General features: G+C 41.6%; 1 protein-coding gene across 1 annotated transcript in view; it reads right to left on the bottom strand.

The window, feature by feature from the left end:
- LOC125147580 (uncharacterized) overlaps window positions 1-18,929 on the bottom strand; it is a 71,386-nt gene extending 52,457 nt beyond the window's left edge. Inside the window, 3 exon segments of the mRNA XM_047824668.1 lie at window positions 13,762-17,543; window positions 17,575-18,621; window positions 18,624-18,929. Of these exon segments, the coding sequence (XP_047680624.1) occupies window positions 13,762-17,543; window positions 17,575-18,621; window positions 18,624-18,929 (5,135 nt within the window).
- Window positions 18,930-24,766: the final 5,837 nt, after the last annotated feature.

Here is a 24,766-nt window from a genome sequence, read left to right as displayed (position 1 = left end):
ACACCTGGGGAATGTGCCAGGATCCTGCTGGGGTGAAATTGTGAAATAGGCAGGAACTGTCTTCCAGCAGCTCTTCCTAAGCCCCCTACTAGTGTATATTTATCCCTAGCTCTCAGAAAACAAATGGTTTCCCTCTACTCTCTTTTTTCACTCCTCTTCGCCCTTCCCCTTCTCCTCCCCTTCTATTCCTTTTCTCTTCCCCCTCCCCTGCCTGCCTTTCTCTTCCCATCTCCTCTCCTCCTCGTCCCCCTTCTTGTCTTGTTTTCTCTCTCTCCTTACCCCTTATACACACATACTCTCTCCTAATCACTTCCTGGATTCTGATGTCAGAACACTGTCTTTCTCTCATCAGATGCCATCTTCTCCTCTGAAATTTTCCCCTTGCCCTTGTTCTCTTCCTCTGCACTAAGCTAATCCTCTAAGTTTATTTCTCTTGGCCCTTGCTAAGTGGTTGAAATTAATTTGATGAAGATGAACTTCCATATTGGACTAGGTAGTTGATAAGAAGTTCTTACATAATATCAGAAAAACATAATCTGTGGAAGATGCAAAACTTTTCATTAGGCCAATATATGCACACTTGGCACCTGAATAACTATTTGGAAAGGCATCAGTATTTGGTAAAGAGTATAGACCAGGAGGGGCGCCTGGGTGGCTCAGTCGGTTAAGCGGCCAACTTCGGCTTGGGTCATGATCTCGTGGTCCGTGAGTTTGAGCCCTACGTCGGGCTCTGTGCTGACAGCTCAGAGCCTGGAGCCTGTTTCGAATTCTGTGTCTCCCTTTCTCTGACCCTCTCCCGTTCATGCTCTTTCTCTGTCTCAAAAATAAATAAACGTTAAAAAAAATTTAAAAAAAAAAGAGTATAGATCAGGAATTAGGCAGATTGTGTTCTCCACCTGGGTAATTTTGCGTAACTGTTTTAACCTTTTTAAGATTAGATATTCTTACCTATAAAAGAAGAAGAAGAAGAAGAAGAAGAAGAAGAAGCAATGGCTTCTTTTTTTACTACAGTGGCCATCTGCTGGTTTTGCCTGCTTGGCAGATATTTCCCCTCCTTCCTAATATTCTTTTGTACAAACATCCTTCCCACACTTAGTCTATGTGCTTTGCTTTATGGTATTCAGGACCCCAGAATGGATCCAGAACAGTTAGGGTTAGCCTTGGGATTCTTGCTACAACTACTAGAATAGTGGTGAATTCCTTCCTCTGATAACTTAAAATGCCCAGTAGCCATTTTTGCTACCACTTAGGGAGAGCTACAGGCCTAATACACACAGGTTAGCAACACCAGCAAACAAGAGTAGTCATCATCTTTCTTACAGGATATGCCTATCAGTCACAGGAAAGATCACTAGTTGTACCTGATTGATTAGGTCAGAAACCCACCCTTGAATCTGGTCATTCCTGTTATCAGATCTACTCCTAATCTATATGATTCAATAAATCCTCCTGTTTGTCATAAACATATCTGAGTTGGGTTTCTATCACCTATAGACAGGAGAGTTCTAACTTATCCAGCTTGAAAGCAGTAAAAAGAATTCCATGAACAATTTGGCCTGTGTTTTATAGTGGGGTTTGGCAAAATTTTTCTGTCAAGGGTCAGAAAATATCTCAGGATTAATGGACAACAGAATCTGTGACAACTCTCCAACTCTGCCATTGTAGTAAAGAAAGCAGTCATAGCCATGCGTAGATGAATGAATATGGCTGTGTCACACTCATTCATTTTGATATAGATGAAATAAATATTTCATCCATAAATATTATTTATGGACATTGAAATATAATTTTCACATATCTTGAAATAGTTTTGGATTTTTTAACCATATGAAAAATGTAAAAAACACTCAGTACAAAAACAGGCACGCAGTGATTTTGTCTGTAGGAATAATTGACTGAAAGAATTGTAGCAACTGGCTTTCTGTAGTTTAAAAAAATAAAAAGTTCAACTGACAACACCTATGGCCCTGTGTACAATCACAAAATCAATCATTTTTCAGTGACTCTGGGTTTTTTGTTTTTATTTTTGACTATCCTCATAGCTAATGTCTGCCCAATTAATAGGATTAACCACATACTGAATTTGATTTGAACATTAAATGGCCTAATAATTAGGTTTCCTATGTATTTGTCAAGTCATATTTCCCCCTAAGATTCTATTTAAATTATATAGTCTACTCAGACAATGAATTGAAGAAATCTACAAGTTAAGGAATTGACTAATAGAGTCAATAAAAAAATATTCACCTATTCAAAAATACATTGAAGAATAGTTATGCATAGGAAGAGATGATGGTCAAGACATGACTAGTAAAGATAGTAGCTAAAAGAGGAAGGTGAAATGTGGTAGAAGAAACTCCAAATACTCAGATGCACTAAAGTGTTCATTATCTTTAACATTCTCCTATTGTTTGCATGACTAGATGCTAAGAGCTATTTACTTATTTTATATTTATATATATACAAATTATATGTATTAGATTATTAATTTGATATATATTATATTATATATACACAGAAATTATATATATATATATATATATATATAAATTATATGGACATCTTTGTAAGTTAGTAAATTAAGTAATGTCAATTTATGATGTTCAAGATAGGAAAAAACAAAAATATTAAGATTTTCAAATGATGTGCAGGCAGGAGGAGTTTAAATTTTCTCACACATTAAGTAACCTAGCATGCTGTTAGCTCTTTTTTCAAATAGTTCTGAATATAGTGATTATTTTTTAATACTTTTGAATATTGCTCAAAACATTTTATTGCCTGTGCATTACCAAATCAGTCTGAATGAATATAATTGAAAGACATTCCAAATACTGAAGATAACTTAGAAGTAATATGCAAGAGCTAACCCAAGTCCCTCCTTTCATATAGAAGAGTTTCTTAGCTGAAATACACCTTTAGGATGACTTTCTGTGGGGAGAGGCCAAAATGCTTGAATGTTCAATCACCCTGACACCAAAATGAAAGCCAATTCCTTTTAAAAGTGAATTGGGGCTCCTGGGTGGCTCAGTTGGTTAAGTGTCCCATGATCTCATGGTTTGTGTGTTGTTAGAGCCCCGAGTCAGGCTCTGTGGTGACACCTCAGAGTCTGGAGCTTGCTTCAGATTTTGTGTCTCCCTCTCTCTCTGTCCCTCCCCTGCTTGCTCTGTCTCTCAAAAATAAACATTAAAAATTTTTTAAAAGAAGCAATTGCACTTTATCTTCTGTGCAATCACTTGGATTTTATTGAGATAAATACATTCTGTACACCAAATCCAACCTAATTCCTATAAATAAAGCAGAGTGGGAGAATGTGATCCTCTATTTTCTTTTGTTGCTGAGAAAGACTAATTCCTGAGAATTGGTAGCTTTCCATTTTGTTACGATTTGATTTCTTTAGAGCAGCAGTTTGCAGACATCCAGACCTACTAGCCTTAATTCCTGTTGGAGCAAAGGGATTATGGAAGCAGACATCAGTAACATCAGTGTCAGGCTGAGGTGTCTCCAAGTGAAGATGGCTCCAAGGAAGAGTTTCTCAGATGTACAATAGAAAAGACATGCTATTTTAAGCAGGAGGAAAACAGAGTGATAAATTAATATCCAGTACCAACATCTATCTACTTGTTTTTCTATCATTTCTAGACCTCAATACTTAACTTTTTTTTCTCAAGAAAAGAAGTTTACCCCAAAATTTCCTTCTCTTTTTTAATTTATTTCTCTCCTTTTCTTTTCTATTTTATGTTTAATATCACTACTCTGACCTTATTACTGCCACGTTGAAAAACTCTCAGGGGATCCCAAAAGCTAAAGGGCACCTAAAGTTCTCCAAACAAAATATTTAATCCACTCCACATGAAATTTAAACTTACTTTCCCAACCTGTATACCAACCAGCACCCTTCAGACATTGTTAAGACAGCCAATCAGAAAATTTTACAGTTTCTGGTTCATGTCCTTTTTTCTCCTCCAAACCTTTTTTCAAACTGTTCCCTCTGTTTTCATCTGCTGAAATTATCTTTGTCTATCAAATTTAGTTACTTTCTCCAAGAAACCTTCCCATATTCCCAGGCAGGGTTTTGATGTCATTGTGATCCCACAGCACTATTTTGTAGCACTCATTACAATATATTGTAGATTATATATATGTGTGTATTTTTTTACATCATCTCTCCTACTAGAGGACAAATGTGTTTGAGGAGAGTAACTGGATTTTTTTTCACCATTTTACTCCTTGAATTTTGCTTTAAAGCATGAAAGAAGTGCATAATATGTTTGCTGTGTTAGAAAATAAAATAACACTTCTTCTTTCTCCTTCCTTTTAAAATTTCCTTCCTTTATTTTCTCATTTTTCTTTTTTGGCTCTCTTATTTCCCTCTATAATTTTACAAACATTCTTCTTTCTTATTTTTACAATTTCCTCTTTTTTTCCCATTTATTATTTATTTATTTTTTTATTCCTTCACTTCTTTTTCTGCTTCTTACTTGTATCTTCAATATTGTGGATTTAGTATACCTTTTTCACCATCTATTTACCTGTCCTTTACATTTTTTATTTTTGCATGTTGAACGTGTTCTGGAGCAAATTCTGGCAATGTACATTTGTTTTATTTCATCTCATTAAGTATTTATTGTTTAATCACTAGCATCAAGCCCTGTTCTAAGCCCTGGAGATCCAAATTGATGAAGAGTTGCTGTTCTCATGGAGGTTTTGCTATCATTGGAGGAGACAGATAAAAAAAAACTCTCACAAAGAAGCAAAAATATTCTGTAATGATGAGTGGTAGGTAGAGAATTTTAAAATAGACTTAGAATGACAAATTCACAGTCCCAGCAATGACAGTATCAGACTTACCTTTCAGCCATAAACAAATGTAGAACAAACAAAGAAGATAAACAGCAACTCTTTCAAGTCTCTAACAGCACACCCTACTTACTGAACTGTTATTTCTAAAGGAAAGAAAGATGAGGTGAGCGGCACATTTACCATGCTTTCTGCTTACGAGCACTTTCCAAACCATAGAACAGTAAAACAGAACCCAAACAGATATCAGTATTGTCCAAGGTAGGAGTTAAGAGAACTGTGGTGGTGAGAATTTGTGAAGCAGGTTAGTAGAGAGATAGTAATTTAGAGATGGAACTTCAGAAGTCTTTCACAAGTTCCCCTTGAGCCACTGACTGAGTGCTAAGCTCTGCATGCACAGGGCAAGACTACAAGAGGCTCAAAAGAGAATTATTTAAGGGCTGTAAGATGAATGAAGATTTAAAGGCTCAATAGCACAGAAAGTCATTAAATGTCCATTGAGCCAGAGCAGTGGGACCTTGTTCTGTATGAATCCAGTGGGCATTGGGCTGAGATGGCAAAAAAGCTACATCTTAGGGCTTTCATCTGTTCTTGCCCTAGAGCAAGGATTCCTCTAGACATGTTCTAAGAAAGCCTAAAACCAAGCCTCAAAGGAATCAAACAGAGCCACTGTCTGTGGGAAGGAAACTCAGTACTCTTCAAAGAAAGAAAACACCACAGAGACTTTGTTTAAATGGTGGTAAAAAAAAAATAACATAAAATTCACTATCTAACCATTTTAAGTGTCCAGTTCAGTAGTACTAACTATATTCACATTATTGTGCAACAAATCTCTAAGCTCTAATCTCTAGAACTTTTTTCATCTTGTGAAATTGAAAAACCTATTATACCAATTGAAAAACTTCCTATTTCTCCCTCCTCCCAACTGCTGGCATTCTTTCTGTTTCTATGAGATATAATTTTAGATACTTCATAAGAGTGGAATCTTAAAGGATTTGTCTTTTGTGCCTGTTTTGTTTTACTTGACATCATGTCCTCAAATTTTATCAATGTTATACAATGTGGCAGGATTCTTTTTAAAGACTGAATGATATCCCATTGTGTTTATGTACCACAGTTCTTTATCCTTTTATTCATTGATGGATATCCAGGTTGGTTCTACTTTTTTACTATTGTGAATAATGCTACAATTAACATGGGTGTGCAAATACCTCTTTGAGATTCTGTTTTCAATTAAAATCTTTTTAATGTTTATTTATTTTGAGAGAGAGAGGGAGACAGACCACGAACGGGGGAGGGGCAGAGATAGATGGAGACATAGAATCTGAAGAGGATCTAGATTCTGAGTTGTCAGCACAGAGCCTGACGTGAGACTCAAACTCACAAGCCATGAGATCATGACCTGAGCTGAAGTTGGACACTTAACTGACTGAGCCACCCTCTTGCCCCCTGTTTTCAATTCTTTTGACATATACCCAGAATAGGATTGCTGGATTGTATGGTATATTACTTTTAATTTTTTGAGGAAGCTCTTTTCCTATGTATACTTAGCCTTATGCATCTCTTCCATCTGGCTGTTCCTGAGTTATATCTTTTTATGATAAATTGGTAATCTAGTGGGTAAACTAGTTTCCTGAATTTCATGAACTACTCTAGCAAATTAATTGAAACCAAAGAGGGAATGGTTGGAATCTCCAACCTGTCACCATTTGGTAGAAATATAGGCAACAACCTGGACTTGCAATTGGCACTTGAAGTAGTGGGCAGTCTTGTGGGACTGAGACCTTAAACTTTGCAATCTAATGCTCTCTCCCAATAGATTGTGTTAGAATTGAGTTGAATTGTAGGACACCCAAGTAGCGTCTGAGAATTGCTTGATAGTGTGGGAAAACCCCCATGACACATTGTCATTGGTGATCAGAATTGTTAAGGAATTTTAAATATATATTCTGGATATTAATTAGTTATCACGTATATGGTTTACAGATATTTTCTCCAAATATATGGGTTGCCTTTTCACTCTGTTATTCACTTTAATGCATAGATATTTTTAAATTTCATGTAGTCTCATTTGTCTATTTTTTCTTCTGTTGCTGGTGCTTTTGTTGTCATATTCAAGAAATTATTATCAAATCCAAAGTCATGAGATTTCTCTCCTACTTTTTCTTCTAGGAGTTTTATAGTTTTATGTCTTATGTTTAAGTATTTAATCAAATTTCATTTAATTTTTGTGTGTGGTATAAGGATCCAATGTTATTCTTTGGTGTGTGGATAGGATATCCCATTTTCCCAGCAGAGATGAGACTCTCTTCCCCAATGTGTGATCGTGGGCACCTTGATTCAGAACATTTGACCATATATGAGAGGGCTTATTTCTGGGTTCTCTACTGTGTTCCATTGGCCAATATGTCAGTCTTTATACTAGTACCACACTCTTTTGATTTCTTTAGCTTTATAATATGTTTTGAAATCAGGAAGTATGAGGTCTCCAATTTTGTTCTTCTTGCTCAATATTGTTTTGGCTATTTGGGAACTCTTGAGATTCTATATGAATTTTAGAATTTTTTTCTATTTCTGCAACAAATACCACTGGGGTTTTGATAAGGATTACATTAAATCTATAGATTTCTATGAGAAATATGAATATTTTAACAATATTAAGTCTTCCAATCCATGGACACAAGATGTCTTACCATTTACTTGCATTTTCTTTAATTTCTTTCAGTACAATTTTGTAGTTTTTAATGTATGCTTTTTGATTCTTTAGTTAAATTTATTCCTAATTATTTTATTCTTTTTGATGCTATTTTAAATGGGATTGTTTTAATTTTTTACAGATTGTTTATTGTTAGTGTACAGAAATACAATGGAATTTTGTGTGTGGATTTTATATCCTGCAACTTTATGGAATTTATTTATTAGTTTTAATAGTTTGCTGTGGAATTTTTAAGGCTCTTCACATATAAGATCATGTCATAAGTGAACAGAGATAATTTTATATATTTTTTCATTTTGGATGTCTTTCTTTTTCCTTGTACCTAATTCTCTAGATAGGACTTCCAGTATTATGTTGAATAGAAGTGTCCAGAGTGAACTTTTTGTATAGAATGAATGTGTTTCTTCCAAAATGCATGGATTGAAACCTAATCCTCAATGTGAGAGTATTTAGAATGGGGCTTTTAGGAGGTAATCAGGCCAGGAGCCTTCCTGAATGAAATTAGTACCTTTATAAAAGAGGTCCCAGAGAGATACCTCACCTCTTCTGTCACATGAGGACACCCGTGAAAAGATTGCCACCTATGAACCAGAAGGTGGGATCTTTCCAGACACCAAATTTTCTGGTGCTTTGATCTTGAACTTCTCAGCATACAAAAATATGAGAAATAAATTTCTGTTGTTTACAAATCACCACAGCTATGGTATTTTGTTATAGCAGCCTGAAGAGACTACAACAGCATGTTTGCCTGTTCCTGGCCTTACAGGAAAAGCTTTCAGTCTTTCACCATTGAGTATAATGTTAGCTGTAGGTTTTCCATATATAGACTTCATTATGTTAAGATAGTTTCTTTACATATCTAGTCTGTTGGTTTCTCTCTCTCTGTTTTTCACTATAAGTGTACTCTTTAATTCTTATCTTATGTTCCCCCCATCCCCTCACCCTCCTTCCTCTGGTAACCATTAGTTTGTTCTCTACAGTTAAGAGTCCATTTCTTGGTTTCTCCTTTTTTTCCTCTGCTCTTTTGTTTTGTTTCTTTTTTTTTTTGATTTTTTTAATGTTTATTTATTTTTGAGACAGAGAGAGAGCATGAACAGGGAGGGTCAGAGAGAGGGAGACACAGAATCTGAAACAGTATCCAGCACAGGGCCTGACGTGGGGCTCAAACTCACAAACTGTGAGATCATGACCTGGGCCGAAGTCGGATGCTTAACTGACTGAGCCACCCAGGCGCCCCTGTTTTGTTTCTTAAATTCTACCCATGAATGAGATCATATGGTCTTTGTCTTTGACTGACTTATTTTGCTTTGCATTGTACTCTCTAGGCCCATTCATGTCATTCATTGCAAATGATGAAGTTTCATTCGTTTTTGTGGCTGAATATTATTTCATTGTATATGTATATATCACATCTTTTTATTATCCATTCATCAGTCGATGGACACTTGGACTGCTCTCATGTCTTGACTATTGTAAATAGTGTTGCAATAAACATAGGGGTGCATGTATCCCTTTGAATTAGTGTTTTTGTATTCTTTGGGTAAATACCCAGTAGTATGATTACTGGATCATAGGGTTGTTATATTTTTAATTTTTTGAGGACCCTCCATACTGTTTTCCACAGTGGCTGCAACATTTTGCATTCCCACTAACAGTGCGAGAGGGTTTCTTTTTCTCCACATTCTCACCAATACTTATTGTTTCTTGGTTCTTCTTCCTCTTTTTCTTCTTTTTCTTCTTCTTCTTCTTCTTCTTCTTCTTCTTCCTCTTCTGTTTAATCTTTTTAAATTTATTGATACTTCTATGGTCCAACATGTGATCTATTCTGGAGAATGTTTCATGTGTATTTGTAAAAAATATGTATTCTGCTGTTTTGGAATGGAATGTTCTGAACATACCTTAGGTCCATCCAGGCAATTGTGTCATTCAAAGTCACTGTTTCCTTGTTGATTTTCTGTATGGATGATCTATTCATTGATATTAAGTGTGGTGTTAAAGTCCCCTACAATTATTACATTACCATCAATTTCTTCCTTTATATCTGTTAATAGTTGATTTATATATTTAGATGCTCCCATGTAAGTACATAGATATTTACAATTGTTATATCTTCTTGTTGGATTGTTTCCTTTATCATAATGTAGCGCCTGCTTTGTCTCTTGTTACAGTTTTTGTTTTAAAGTTTATTTTGTCTGATATAAGTATTGCTTTCTTAGCTTTCTTTTCAATTCCTTATGTGTGATAAATGTTTTTCCATCCCTTCTCTTTTGATTAGCATGTGTCTTTAGGTCCAAAGTGAGTTTCCTGTAGGCAGCATATAGATAAGTCTTGCTTTCTTATCCATTCAGTCATCCTATGTCTTCTGATAGAGAATTTAGTCCACTTACATTTAAAATAATTATGGATGGGATGTATTTAGTGCCATTTTCTTATTGTTTTACAATTGTTTTTGTACTTCTTTTCTGTTCCTTTCTGTCAGTTGTTCTTTTTATCATGAAAGTTGTTGTGTATTGTCAAATTTATTTCTGCATTTATTCAGATGATCGTGTGGTTTTTGTCCTTCATTCTGTTAATAAGGTATATTATATAGATAGATATTTTTGCATGTTGAGCTGTCTTTGCATCCCTGGGGTAAATCCTACTTGGTCATGGTATATAATCCTTTTAATGTCCTGGTCATTTTAGTTCATTAATACGTTGTTGGGGGGTTTTGCATCAATATTCATCAGGGATGTTTGTACTTTCTTGTAGTATCTTTGCCTGACTTCAGAATCAGAGTAATGTTGGTCTCATAAAATTATTTTGGAAGTTTTCCCCTCCTCAACAATTTTTGGGAAGAATTTGAAGAGAAATCATGTTAACTCTTTTGGTAGAATTTTCCAGTTGAAGCCATATGATCCTGAACTTTTCTCTGTTGGGAATTTTTCAAATCACTGATTTAGTCTCTTTGCTAGTTATTATTATTTTTTCTTATTTATTTATAATGGTGTCTTGGTAGATTGTATGTTTCATGAATTTGTCCCTTTCTTCCAGGTTATATAATTTGTTGACATATGATTGTTTGTAGCAGTCTCTTATAATCCTTTTTATTTCTGTGGTATCAGTTACAATGTTTCATTTTTCATTCTAATTTTAGTTATTTGAGTCCTTGCTCTCTTTTTCTTGGTTAATCTAGATAAAAAATTGTCGGGCCACCTGGGTGGCTCAGTTGGCTGAATGTCCGACTTCAGCTCAGGTCATGATCTCACAGTCTGTGAGTTCAAGCCCCACATTGGGCTCTGTGCTAACAGCTCAGAGCTTGGGGCCTGTTTCAGATTCTGTGTCTCCCTCTCTCTCTGACCCTCCCCTGTTCATGCTGTGTCTCTGTCTCAAAAATAAATAAACGTTAAAAAAAAGTTAAAAAAAAAGATTTGTCAATTTTGTTGGTGTTTTTATTTATTTTTTTAATTTCTAAAAATTTTTATTTATTTTTGAAAGAGAGAGAGAGAGAGTGAGAGTGGGGGAGGGGCTGAGAGAGAGGGAGACACAGAATCCAAAGCAGGCTCCAGGCACTGAGCTGTCACCACAGAGCCCCATGTGGAGCCCAAATTCACAAATGATGAGATCATGACTTGAGCCAAAGTTGGATGCTCAACCAACTGAGCCATCCAGGTGCCCCTTTGTTGATCTAAAAAAAAAAAAAAAAAAAAAAAACTAACTCTTTTAATTTTCATTTGTCTGAGAAACTAAAGGACTTTGTGACCACTAATCCACTAAAGAAATATTAAAAGGGACATTTTGAGTGCAAGGGAGAAACCAAAAATAACAAACACAAGAAAGGACCAGAAAAAATCTCCAGAAACAATGATGACACAAGTCATAAACTGGCGAGGAAGGAGGGGAAGATGGCAGTGTAGGAGGACGCTGGGCTCACCTGCTGATCACTTAGATTCCACCCACATCTGCCTAAATAACCCAGAAAACTTCAAGAAGACTCGCAGAACAGACTCTCCAGAGCTAAGCATAGACAAGAGGCCCACGGAAGAGGGTAGGAAGCGCAGAGAGGCAATGCATGCTACATGGCAGGAGGGAGCCAAGGCAGTGGAGGGGCAGCCCACCCAGCAAGGCAGAGCCCCCGAGTCTGACTTGCAAAAGCGGAGGGGCCAGACTGTGTGAGTTCTGACAGCCAGTGGGACTTAACATCTGGAATGTTATAACTCAATAGCTCTGCTCAGAGAGGGGGAGGGCTAGAGGACAACAGGAGGGAGAGGTGTTGAGCTCTGGAGGACAGAGCTCAGCTCCACGGGGAACAAAGGTGCTGAAGCGCCATCTCCCTCACCCATCCCCCAGCCAAAATCCCAAAGGGAACCAGTTCCTGTCACGGAACTTGCTGGCACTGCACAAACACCCAATGCTGTGCTTCTGTGGATCCATCCCTCTGACGGTTCTGACTCCCTCCAGAGCCACAGGGCCACTCCTGCAATGGACCACTGAAGGCAAAGTGAGCTGAGTCTGCCCCTCCCGCCCCTGTGCATCTTGCCTATCCACCCCTGCTAATACACCAGATCCCATAGAAGCACCACCACAAGGCTGGCAGTGTGCAAGTAGCCCAGACAGGGGCCACACCACTCCACAGTGAGTCCTGCCCCTGGGAGAGGGGAAGATAAGGTACACACCAGTCTGACTGTGGCCCCAGTGGTGGGCTGGGGACAGACATCAGGTCTGACTGTGGCCCCGCTGACCAACACAAGTTACTCCAGACAGCACAGGGGAAGAGCCCTGCAATTCCGCACCACTCTAGGGACTATTCAAGATGACGAAACGGAAGAATTCTCCTCAAAAGAAACTCCAGGAAGTAGCAACAGCTAATGAACTGATCAAAAATGATTTAAGCAATATAACATAAAATGAATTTAAAATAATAGTCATAAAAGTAATCACTGGGCTTGAAAAAAGTATAGAGGACAACAGAGAATCTATTGCTACAGAGATCAGGGGACTAAGAAACAGTCATGAGGAGCTAAAAAATGCTCTAAATGAGGTGTGAAATAAAATGGAGAGGACCACAGCTCGGATTGAAGAGGCAGAGGAGAGAATAGGTGAATTAGAAGATAAAATTATGGAAAAAGAGGAAGCTGAGAAAAAGATTTTAAAAATCCAGAAATATGAGGGGAGAATTAGAGAACTAAGTGATGTGATGAAACGCAATAATATACATATAATTGGGATTCCAGAGGAGGAAGAGAGAGAGAAAGGTGCTGAAGGTGTACTTGAAGAATTCCAGAGTCCAGCTCCAGCAGATCCAGGGATTCCTGAAGGAAGAACGACATCGGCGAAAATAAAACAAAACTAAAATAAAAAACTAACATAAAAAACTAAAACTAAAATAAAAATGCACACAGACAACAGTAGTGTGTTGAACTGGCTGATTTATTGTAGTAAACGTGGCATTATATATGATAGTGGTTTTCTTGTAACATACGTCATCTATGTTTTTCTAACATTACCTAATTTTGAAAATGTTCCTATGTATAAACAACCTTTAAGAAATAACATGGCGATTTTTCCCTAATATTCCCGCATACCCTTTGATTAGTAATTACTTTCTTACATTATTCCATTATGCATCTGTGTTTATCTATAATCTACTGTTATGCCCAGAATTCGTGATCCCCAAAGACCGCCAGGGAGCCGAGTCTGATGTAAAAGCAAAAGAGCCTTTATTCGAGCTACCTCAAGCTCAATCCCCTACCTGCACCAACGACGCAGTGGTGAGATACCAGGGAGAGAGAGCGAGTTTCAAAAGGACAAAGGTTTTATTGGGGCCTAGTGGCAGTTGGTGAGGTAATGGCTGTGGCCTCAGCTGATTGGCTGGGGAAGGGTCCTGAGGAAGAGTCCTGTTAGGCAGTTGAGGGGGAGGGTGGTTACTCAAGGGGAGGAGGTGTGGTCAAGGTGAAGGACACAGAACAAGATGAAGTCGGCCGGCGTAGGCCTACCCTTTCATTCCCCCCCTTGTCATGTAGCTTAGGGACCCAATCATGGGACCGGCTGCATTTATGGTGAAGGGGAACAGAGTTTGGAGGTTTACACAAAGTTCTGGGAAGCAAGTGTCCCTGGGGTGGCTCTGGGAGGTCTGATTAAGTATTGTCCCCGAGCCGGTGTCTATGATCTGCCAGGTGATGTTTTGGGGGGGCGTGGGGACTCCCGGCAGCATGAGCAATGGCAAACAGAGTTAACAGAGTTACCAATATTAGGTGGGTCGAATGCACTGTAGCTTGAGCTTGAGCGGGCTGTGTTGGTCCCGACTGATGGCCCATCTCGTGACGACGTCCTTCCGGATCAAGGAGGGGTCTGCTGGCCTAACATGGGTGTGATGGACCCAGGTCGCGATGCCGTCTACCTTGAGAGCGGTGGGGGTTGTCAACACCACAATGTAGGGTCCCTTCCAGCGCGGCTCGAGAATCTCTCGGTGGTGCCTCTTGACGTAGACCCAGTCTCCCGGCCTGTACTGATGAGGTGTCGGGATCCGGCCAGCCTCGTAGATGGCGCGGAGGCGCGGCCAAATGTCCTCATGCGCCCTCTGGAGCCCGCTCAAGGAAAGAAAAAGTTCTTGATCTTTAAACTCAGCAATAAGTTCAGCTCGAAGGCTGGGAATAACAGGGGGTGGCCTGCCAAACATTATCTCGTAGGGAGTAAAACCCAGAGTGTAAGGAGTGTTTCTAACTCGGTAAAGGGCGTACGGTAGGAGAGTCACCCAGTCCCCACCAGTGTCCATGGTTAATTTGGTAAGGGTCTCTTTTAGGGTTCTATTCATTCTTTCTACCTGTCCTGAGCTCTGCGGCCTATAAGCACAATGTAATTTCCAGTTTGCCCCCACCGCCTTGGCTACTACCTGTGTTACCTGCAAGATAAAAGCTGGTCCATTGTCTGATCCTACCATGGCAGGAAAACCATACCTGGGTAAGATGTCTTCTAGTAGCTTCTTAGCCACCGTCTGAGCCGTTTCATGCTTGGTTGGGTATGCCTCCACCCAGCCAGAGAAGGTGTCTGTAAATACTAAAAGATATTTAAAAACATACTTTCCTGGTTTGACTTCAGTGAAGTCGACTTCCCATTGGGCTCCCGGTCTGGTGCCTCTGAGCCTGGTTCCTTTTTTATTTGATGTGGCTCTCACGTTGGTGAGTTGGTAGGTCTTGCAGGCAGATACAACTTGCTCTATTTTGGTGTCCTGTTGGTGAATCTTGATTCCGGCATGTCGGATTAAGTCTTTTAATTTTCGGGCCCCCATGTGAGTAGACCGATGCATGTGCTCTAATATTGAGACTCCGAGCTGGTCTGGCAACACGAGCTCCTTGCTAGGTGTATACCACCATCCCTTTATCTCCTGGGCCATAGGGAGTTTCTTGATCCGCTGTAACTCCTCCTGGGAGTATTTGGGCTGGTCTGGTAAAACTGGGTCTCCCGGGTCCGGTAGTTGTATGGTCATGGTAGGGACTGGAGTAAGGGCTACTGCCTTGGCTGCCTGGTCAGCCTTTCGATTACCTCTAGCTACTGGGTTATCAGCTTTTTGGTGCCCTTGGCAGTGGATAATGGCTAGCTTGGCAGGAAGCCATAAGGCCGTAAGCAGGTTAAGTATCTCCTGCTTATTTTTTATAGTCTGTCCTTCTGCCGTCAGTAACCCCCTCTCCTGATAAATTGCCCCATGAATATGAGCTGTGGCAAATGCATAACGGCTGTCTGTGTAGATGTTAAGCCCTTTTCCAGCTCCCAGCATCAGCGCCTTGGTGAGGACTATGAGCTCTGCTCGCTGGGCTGACGTTCCAGAGGGTAGAGCCTCCGCCCATACGGTGTCCGTTTCAGTGACCACCGCTGCACCCTCATACCTGTGTCCATCTCGCACAAAGCTGCTGCCATCAGTGAACCAAGTAGCCTTGGCATCGGGGAGGGACCGGTTGGTCAGGTCCGTCCGGAATCCATGTACTTGTTCCAGGATTCCTGCACAATCATGTAGTGGAGCACCTAGGTCAGGGTTGGGCAGCAGGGTTGCAGGATTGAGAGCTGCACTGGGGTGGAACTGCACTCTTGGAGGGTTGAGTAGGAGGCTCTGGTAATGAGTCACACATGTGTTGCTCATCCATCTATCAGGAGGCTGTTTCAGGACCCCTTCAATGGCGTGTGGGGTCGTGATCCAGATCTCCTGTCCTAGGGTCAGTTTGTCTGCATCCTTGACTAGGAGTGCTGTCGCTGCAATAATTCTTAGGCATGGCAGCCAGCTGGCAGCCACTGGGTCTAGTTTCTTAGACAGGTAAGCCACTGGGCGGTTCCAGGGGCCTAAGGCTTGAGTTAGAACCCCTTTTGCTATTCCCTTATGGTCGTCTACAAAGAGGTTGAAGGGCTTCGTAATTTCTGGTAGGCCCAGGGCTGGGGCACTTAGGAGGGCCTTTTTTAACTGATTAAAGGCAGTTTCTTCTTTTTTAGTCCATTTAAATGTTTTCCCCTCTTTGGTAGCTTTATATAGGGGCCTGGCGATCTCAGCAAAACCTGGAACCCAGAGGCGGCAGTAGCCGGCTGATCCTAGGAATTCCCTCACTTCTCTTCGGGAGGTGGGAGTAGGGATCTTTAGGACAGTTTCTTTTCTGGCTTCTGATAACCGCCGCTGTCCGCCCTCCAGCATATATCCCAGATGACTTACCCTCTCCCTGCATATCTGAGCCTTCTTCGCGGATGCCCGGTACCCTAAGGCCCCCAAGGTAGCCAGCAGGTCCTGGGTCCCTCGCTCACAGTCTTTGGCCGTGTCGGCAGCAATCAGGATGTCATCTACGTACTGTAGAAGGGTGAGGCCAGGGTGCTCCCTTCTGTACTCACCCAGGTCCTCGTGTAGTGCCTCGTCGAAGATGGTGGGTGAATTTTTGAATCCCTGAGGTAGCCGTGTCCAGGTAAGTTGCCCACTGTAGCCCTCCTCCAGATCATGCCACTCGAAGGCGAACAAGGGCTGGCTCTGGGGTGCCAGCAGCAGACTGAAGAAGGCATCCTTTAAATCTAGTACAGTATACCAGACCCTGGAGGGCACTAAGGAGCTCAAGAGAGTATATGGGTTGGGAACAGTTGGGTGTATGTCCGCGACTCTCTTATTTACTTCCCGGAGGTCTTGTACTGGTCAGTAGTCATTTGTGTGAGGCTTTTTGACCGGCAGTAAGGGGGTGTTCCAGGCAGACTGGCAAGGAACTAGTATCCCTAGGCTTCATAGTCTCCAGATGTGTGGCTGGATCCCCTTCCAGGCCTCCTGAGACATGGGGTATTGTTTGATCTTTACTGGACTCTCTCCTGGCTTGAGCTCTACCAGGACTGGGGTCCTGTGAGTGGCTAGTCCCATCCCCCCCGTCTCTGCCCAAACCGAGGGGAATTCTTGTAGCCATCTGTCTATATTATTCTCTCTCGGGAGTGCCTCCTGGTGGAGGAGGTATTCATCCTCCAGTTTCATGGTCAGGACCTGGATGGGGTGGCCCTTGCCATCGGTGACCTGAGGCCCCCCTTGTCTGAAAGTTATCTGAGCTCCAATCTTGGTCAGTAAGTCCCGTCCTAACAGCGGGTAGGGGCATTCTGGTATTACCATAAAGGAGTGGGATACCCGGCCCGTTCCCAAATCTACTGTTCTTCGGGTAGTCCATGAATACTGGCTCATAACAGTTGCCCCTTGTACCCAGGACTTCTTGCTAGCTAGTTTTCCTTGTGGGGTGCGGAGGACCGAATGTTGTGCTCCGGTGTCAACAAGGAAGTCAACAGGGGTCCCCTCCACTTTAAGAGTTACCCTGGGTTCAGGGAGAGGGTCCGAACGCCGACTCCTCTAATCACTTAGTTCATCTAGCTCTAGGACTTTTACTCGATCAGTCTTGCTTCCCTTCCCGCCGGCCCTTTTCGGACAATCTCGGGCCCAATGCCCTATCTCCTTGCAGTATGCACACTGATCCTTCTGCAGCCTCTGCTTCCCCCCCCCCCTTGGTGGTTCTTTTACCTTTTCTTGCATCGTCTGCCAGCTGCCGGAGATGGCGGTCTCGCTCCTCGGGGAAGTCAGCGGTGGTAGCTAGTAGTATTCTGGCCAGGTCTCGAGTCTGCTTACTGCTGGCAGCTGCCATGGCGTGAGCCTGCTTGTCCTCAGGAGGCTCCCGGTTATTATACACCTTTTCAGCTACCACCAGTAAGTCCTGCAAACTTTTTTCTCCTAGTCTATCTATTTTCTGTAATTTTCTCCTAATGTCTATGGCCGATTGGTTTACAAAGGCCATAACTGCTGCCTTGCTTTCCAGAGCCTCTGGATCCATGGGGGTATAGGTATGGAATGCCTCCATGATCCGTTCTAAAAAGGCAACTGGAGATTCATCTTTTCCCTATTGTACATTTCCTACCTTGGCCAAATTGGTTGGCTTTCTAGCAGCCATCCGGAGACCCCCCATTAGAGTCTGGCGGTAGACCTGGAGCCTCTCCTTACCTTATGCCATGTTGAAATCCCACTGGGGCCGAGTTAAGGGGAAGGAGGCATCTATCTGAGCCTGGTTGGTGGTGGAATTCCCGTCTGCACCCGGAACTAGTTTTCGGGCCCCATTGAGGATTCTTTCTCTTTCTTCAGTCGTGAACAGGACCTGCAAAAGCTGCTGGCAATCGTCCCACGTGGGCTGATGGGTAAAAAGAACAGAGTCTAATAAATCAATAAGCCCTGCCGGTTTCTCGGAAAACTTAGGATTCTGAGCTTTCCAATTGTAGAGGTCACTAGTGGCGAAAGGCCAATAGTGATGGGGCTGATTCCCCTCCGTGTCTGGGGGTCCGGTGGCTCGCAGGGGCAGAATAGTGGAGTCGGCGGCGGAGGCGGATTTCTCCCTCTGAGCCCTTTGTCTGGTAAAGGGCGGGCTTTCTACTGGAGCGTTTCCGCCTCCCGCTCTCGGAACAGCGTCTGCCTCCCCTGGAAGGGGAAGATGGTGTTCTTCCGGTATCCTAGAGGGGTTATACGGGGGAGGAAAAATTAATTCTTCTTCAGTAACCCCCTGTAGGACAGGGTAGAGGGGTGCTGAAGGCTGGGTAAGACTTTTCCTCTTCGCTGTCTCCTGCAAAGCAAGAATGGGTTTTGGCTCCAGAGGGAGGGGGCTAGGAAGGGCTTAAGCCAAGAGGGTGGGTCTTCTACAAGGTCCTGCCAAGTGATAATGTAAGGGAGCTGATCAAGATGTCCCGTCTGAGGCCGAGAGATGATACTCCTGACTCGGTGGATGGTAGGGAGGTTGAAGGTCCCCTCTGGTGGCCATCTGACATTGAAAGTTGGCCACTCGCTAGAACAAAAAAACTGCAACCGACCCTTTCAGACTTCCACACTGAGGTTGTTAGCTCTTCCCCTCACAGCCTTAAAGTGATCAATCATAATACTTAGAGGAGTAGTCTGAGTCTGTCCCATAACGTCCGTCCAGTAAGTCCACAAAAACAGACAAACAGAGGGCCCCTAGAAAGTCTTCCAACTCCATGGAAGCAAAACTGAAAGCTAGCTTAGACATTTGAGGGGATTCCACGTCCCTCCAAAACCGATGAGGGGATTCCACGTCCCTCCAAAGACGACGGCCTCACGCCGACCAGCGGGAGCGACCCGCCTCGTCTCAGACCTTTGAGGGGATTCCACGTCCCTCCAGAAGGGAGGATTGGAATGTCTTCTGAAACTCCTGGCCCGTGGTCCTCCAGTGCGTCCACTTAGACCACGTCAGGCACTGCCAGAATTCCAGAAATGAGCTCACACAGAAAATACAGAACAAACAGACAGACACTAACCATGGCCAGTCAGGCTCTCCAGGTCGGGGGTCCCTCAGGGGTCTTGGGGATCCCAGACGAGCCCCCAAATGTTATGCCCAGAATTCGTGATCCCCAAAGACTGCCAGGGAGCCGAGTCTGATGTAAAAGCAAAAGAGCCTTTATTCGAGCTACCTCGAGCTCAATCCCCTACCTGCACCAACGACACAGCGGTGAGATACCAAGGAGAGAGAGCAAGTTTCAAAAGGACAAAGGGTTTATTGGGGCCTAGTGGCAGTTGGTGAGGTAATGGCTGTGGCCTCAGCTGATTGGCTGGGGAAGGGTCCTGGGGAAGAGTCCTGTTAGGCAGTTGAGGGGGGGGGTGGTTACTCAAGGGGAGGAGGTGTGGTCAAGGTGAAGGACACAGAACAAGATGGAGTCAGCCAGTGTAGGCCCGCCCTTTCACTACAAAGCATTTGCTTTGCTGTTCTCGAGAAAGGCCCTCCATTTCTCAACACCTCAAGTGGAACAGTTACAGGGACATGACCTCCTAACCTCATGAGGCCAGAAGAACAATGTGTTTGCCTTGGTCCGAGGTGCCAGAAAGGGGCTGAAAAAGTGTTAGAAACCCTAGCCTCATAAGTTCTCAGAGAGACAATGCGCCTAGGAACCAATGAACCATTCTGTACCTTAACTGACTCGGTTCAGTCATCATCTGGAATGCCTCTGGGGGGCCAGGTGGGCCTAGGGGTTGAAGTCACCTATGCCCAGAGATACACTCCTTAGTTGCTGGAGTGAAGCTTTCAAATCCATATGTGTCTCCTTTACAGGCCCACTTTGCTGGCAAATGTATGAAGCTATCCTTCCTGTAAGTAGAGGAGTCTCCATAGGGGATGTCAAGGGCTAAATATAAGGCCCCACAATTTCTTGTGAAACCTTATTTCCTTCCTAATGGTTCTTTTCCCAGGGAGCCTGCATAGGGAAATTCCCCAACAGACAATAACCCAGTGGTTTTAGTTTTAAGGCAAAATTACCTAAAAGTGGGAGTACAAGAAACTTCACTGTTGGTGGGGCTGCCTTGCAGTCACCAATCCGTCCACAGCCCATGCCTTGCCACTCAGACAGGGATAGCTTGGCTTCCAGCAGAAGAAATCAGAGCTGAGAACTTCCCTGATCTGGGGAAGGAAAAAGGCATTGAAATCAAAGAGGCACAGAGAACTCCCTTCAGACATAACTTGAATCAATCTTCTGCATGACATATCATAGTCAAACTGGCAAAATACAAGGATAAAGAGAAAATTCTGAAAGCAGCTAGGGATAAACATACTCTAACATATAAAGGGAGACCGATAAGACTAGTGATGGATCTATCTACTGAAACTTGGCAGGCCAGAAAGGAATGGCAGGAAATCTTCAATGTGATGAACAGAAAAAATATGCAGCCAAGAATCCTTTATCCAGCAAGTCTGTCATTTATAATAGAAGAAGGGATAAAGGTCTTCCAAAACAAACAAACACTGAAGGAATTCATCACCACCAAACCAGCCCTACAAGAGATCCTAAGGGGGATTCTGTGAGTGAAATGTTGCAAGGCCCACAAAGCACCAGAGACATCACTACAAGCATGAAACCTACAGACATCACAATGACTCTAAACCCATATCTTTCAATAATAACACTGAATATAAATGGACTAAATGTTCTAACCAATAGACATAGGGTATCAGAATGCACAAAAAAACAAGACCCATCTATTTGCTGTCTACAAGACTCATTTTAGACCTGAGGACACCTTCAGACTGAAAGTGAGGGGATGGAGAACTATCTATCATGCTACTGGAACTCAAAAGAAAGCTAGAGTAGCCATACTTATATCAGGCAAACTAGACGTTAAATTAAAGGCTGTAACAAGAGATAAAGAAGGACATTATACAATAATTACAGGGTCTATCCATCGGGAAGAGCTAACAATTATAAATGCCCAAGAGTGTGGTAATTGCAGGGGACTTTAATACTTCACTTACAACAATGGATAGATCATCTAGACACAGGATCAATAAAGAAACAAGGGCCTTGAATGATACATTGGATCAGATGGACTTGACAGATATATTTAGAACTCTGCATCCCAAAGCAACAGAATATACTTTCTTCTCGAGTGCACATGGAACATTCTCCAAGATAGATCACATACTGGGTCACAAAACAGCCCTACATAAGTATACAAGAATTGAGATCATACCATGCACACTTTCGGACCACAATGTTATGAAACTTGAAATCAACCACAGGAAAAAGTCTGAAAAACCTCCAAAAGCATGGAGGTTAAAGAACACCCTACTAACGAATGAATGGGCCAACCTGGCAATTAACGAAGAAATTAAAAAATATATGGAAACAAATGAAGATGAAAATACAACAATCCAAACGCTTTGGGATGCAGTGAAGGCAGTCCTGAGAGGAAAATACATTGCAATCCAGACCTATCTCAAGAAACAAGAAAAATCCCAATACAAAATCTAACAGCACACCTAAAGGAAATAAAAGCAGAACAGCAAAGACACCACAAACCCAGCAGAAGAAGAGAAACAATAACGATCAGAGCAGAAATAAACAATACAGATTCTAAAAAAAACTGTAGAGCATATCAATGAAACCAAGAGTTGGTTTTTTGAAAAAATAAACAAAATTGATAAACCTGTAGCCATGATTCTCAAAAAGAAAATGGAGATGACCCAAATAGATAAAATTATGAATGAAAATGTAATGATTACAACCAATCCCTCAGATACAAGAAATTATCAGGGAATACTATGAAAAATTCTATGCCAAAAACCGGACAACTTGGAAGAAATGGACAAATACCTAAGCACCCACACACTTCCAAAGCTCAAACAGGAAAAAAATAGAAAACCTGAACAGACCCATAACCAGCGAAGAAATTGAATCAGTTATCAAAAATCTCCCAACAAATAAGAGTCCAGGACCAGATGGCTTCCCTGGGGAATTCTACCAGACGTTTAAAGCAGAGATAATACCTATCCTTCTCAAGCTATTCCAAAAAATAGAAAGGGAAGGAAAACTTCCAGTCTCACTCTATGAAGCCAGCATAACTTTAATTCCTAAACCAGACAGAGACCCAGGAAAAAAGAGAACTACAGGCCAATATCCCTGATGAATATGGATGCAAAAATTCTCAATAAGATACTAGCAAATCGAATTCAACGGCATATAAAAAGAATTATTCACCATGATCAAGTGGGATTCATTCCTGGGCTGCAGGGCTGGTTCAACATTCACAAATCAATCAACGTGATACATCAGATTATAAAAGAAAAGATAAGAACGATATGATCCTGTCAATCAAAACAGAAAAAGCATTTGACAAAGTTCAGCATCCTTTCTTAATAAAAACCCTCGGGAAAGTTGGGATTGAAGGAACATGCTTAAACATCATAAAGCCATTTATGAAAAGCCCACAGGTAATATCATCCTCAGTGGGGAAAACTGAGAGCTTTATCCCTGAGATCAGCAACACGACAGGGATGTCCACTCTCACCGCTGTTGTTTAACATAGTGTTGGAAGTGCTAGCATCAGCAATCAGACAACAAAAGGAAGTCAAAGGCATCAAAATTGACAAAGATGAAGTTAAGCTTTCACTTTTTGCAGATGATATGATATTATACATGGAAAACCCGATAGACTCCACCAAAAGTCTGCTGGAACAGATACCTGAATTCAGCAAAGTTGTAGGATGCAAAATCAATGTACAGAAATCAGTTGCATTCTTATACACTAATAATGGAACAACAGAAAGACAAATAAAGAAACTGATCCCATTCACATTTGCACCAAGAAGCATAAAATACTTAGGAATAAATCTAACCAAAGATGTAAAAGATCTGTATGCTGAAAACTATAGAAAGCTTATGAAGGAAATTGAAGAAGATGTAAAGAAATGGAAAAACATTCCAAGCTCATTGATTGGTCAGTACTACCCAATTACTCAATACTACCCAAAGCTATCTACCCATTCAATGCAATCTCAATCAATATTGCACCAGTATTCTTCTTGAAGCTAGAAGAAGCAATCCTAAAATTTGCATGGAACCACAAAAGACCCCGAATAGCCAAAGTAATTTTAAAGAAGAAGACCAAAGTGGGAGGCACCACAATCCCAGACTTTAGCCTCTACTACAAAGCTATAATCATCAAGACAGCATGGTATTGGCACACAAACAGACACATAGACCAATAGTATAGAATAGAAACCCCAGAACTAGACCCACAAAATTATGGCCAACTAATCTTTGACAAAACAGGAAAGAATATCCAATGGAAAAAAGACAGTCTCTTTAACAAATGGTGCTGGGAGAACTGGACAGCAACCTGCAGAAGAATGAAACTAGACCACTTTCTTACACCATTCACAAAAATAAACTCAAAATGGATAAAGGACCTGAATGTGAGACAGGAAACCATCAAAACCCTAGAGGAGAAAGCAGGAAGAAACCTCTCTGACTTCAGCTGCAGCAATTTCTTACTTGACACATCCTCAAAGGCAAGGGAATTAAAAGCAAAAATGAACTATTGGGACCTCATCAAGATAAAAAGCTTCTGCACTGCAAAGGAAACAACCAACAAAACTAAAAGGCAACCAACGGGATGGGAAAAGATATTTGCAAATGACATATTGGACAAAGGGCTAGTACCCAAAATCTATAAAGAGCTCACCAAACTCCACACCTGAAAAACAAATAATCCAGTGAAGAAATGGGCAAAAGACATGAATAGACACTTCTCTAAAGAATACATCCAGATGGCCAACAGGCACATGAAAAGATGCTCAACGTCGCTCCTCATCAGGGAAATACAAATCAAAACCACACTCAGATACCACTTCATGCCAGTCAGAGTGGCTAAAATGAACAAATCAGGAGACTATAGATGCTGGCGAGGATGTGGAGAAATGGGAACCTGCTTGCACTGTTGGTGGGAATGCAAACTGGTGCCGCTGCTCTGGAAAACAGTGTGGAGGTTCCTCAAAAAATTGAAAATAGATCTACCTTGTGACCCAGCAATAGCACTGCTAGGAATTTACTGAAAGGATACAGGAGTACTGATGCATAGGGGCACTTGTACCCCAATGTTTATAGCAGCACTTTCAACAATAGACAAATTATGGAAAGAGCTAAATGTCCATCAACTGACGAATGGATAAAGAAATTGTGGTTTATATACACAATGGAATACTACGTGGCAATGAGAAAGAATGAAATATGGCCTTTTGTAGCAATGTGGATGGAACTGGAGAGTGTTATGCTAAGTGAAATAAGTCATACAGAGAAAGACAGCATATGTTTTCAATCTTATGTGGATCCTGAGAAACTTAACAGAAGATCGTGGGGGATGGGAAAAACTAAGAGATTAGAGAGGGAGGGAGCCAAAACATAAGAGACTCTTAAAACTGAGAACAAACTGAGGGTTGATGGGGAGTGGAGGAAGGGGAGGGT

This window comes from Prionailurus viverrinus, chromosome D2 (genome assembly GCF_022837055.1).
Source record: "Prionailurus viverrinus isolate Anna chromosome D2, UM_Priviv_1.0, whole genome shotgun sequence".
Lineage (NCBI taxonomy): Eukaryota > Metazoa > Chordata > Mammalia > Carnivora > Felidae > Prionailurus > Prionailurus viverrinus.
The sequence above is the reverse complement of the archived record's forward strand: the minus strand, read 5'-3'. Positions and strand labels throughout refer to the sequence as shown.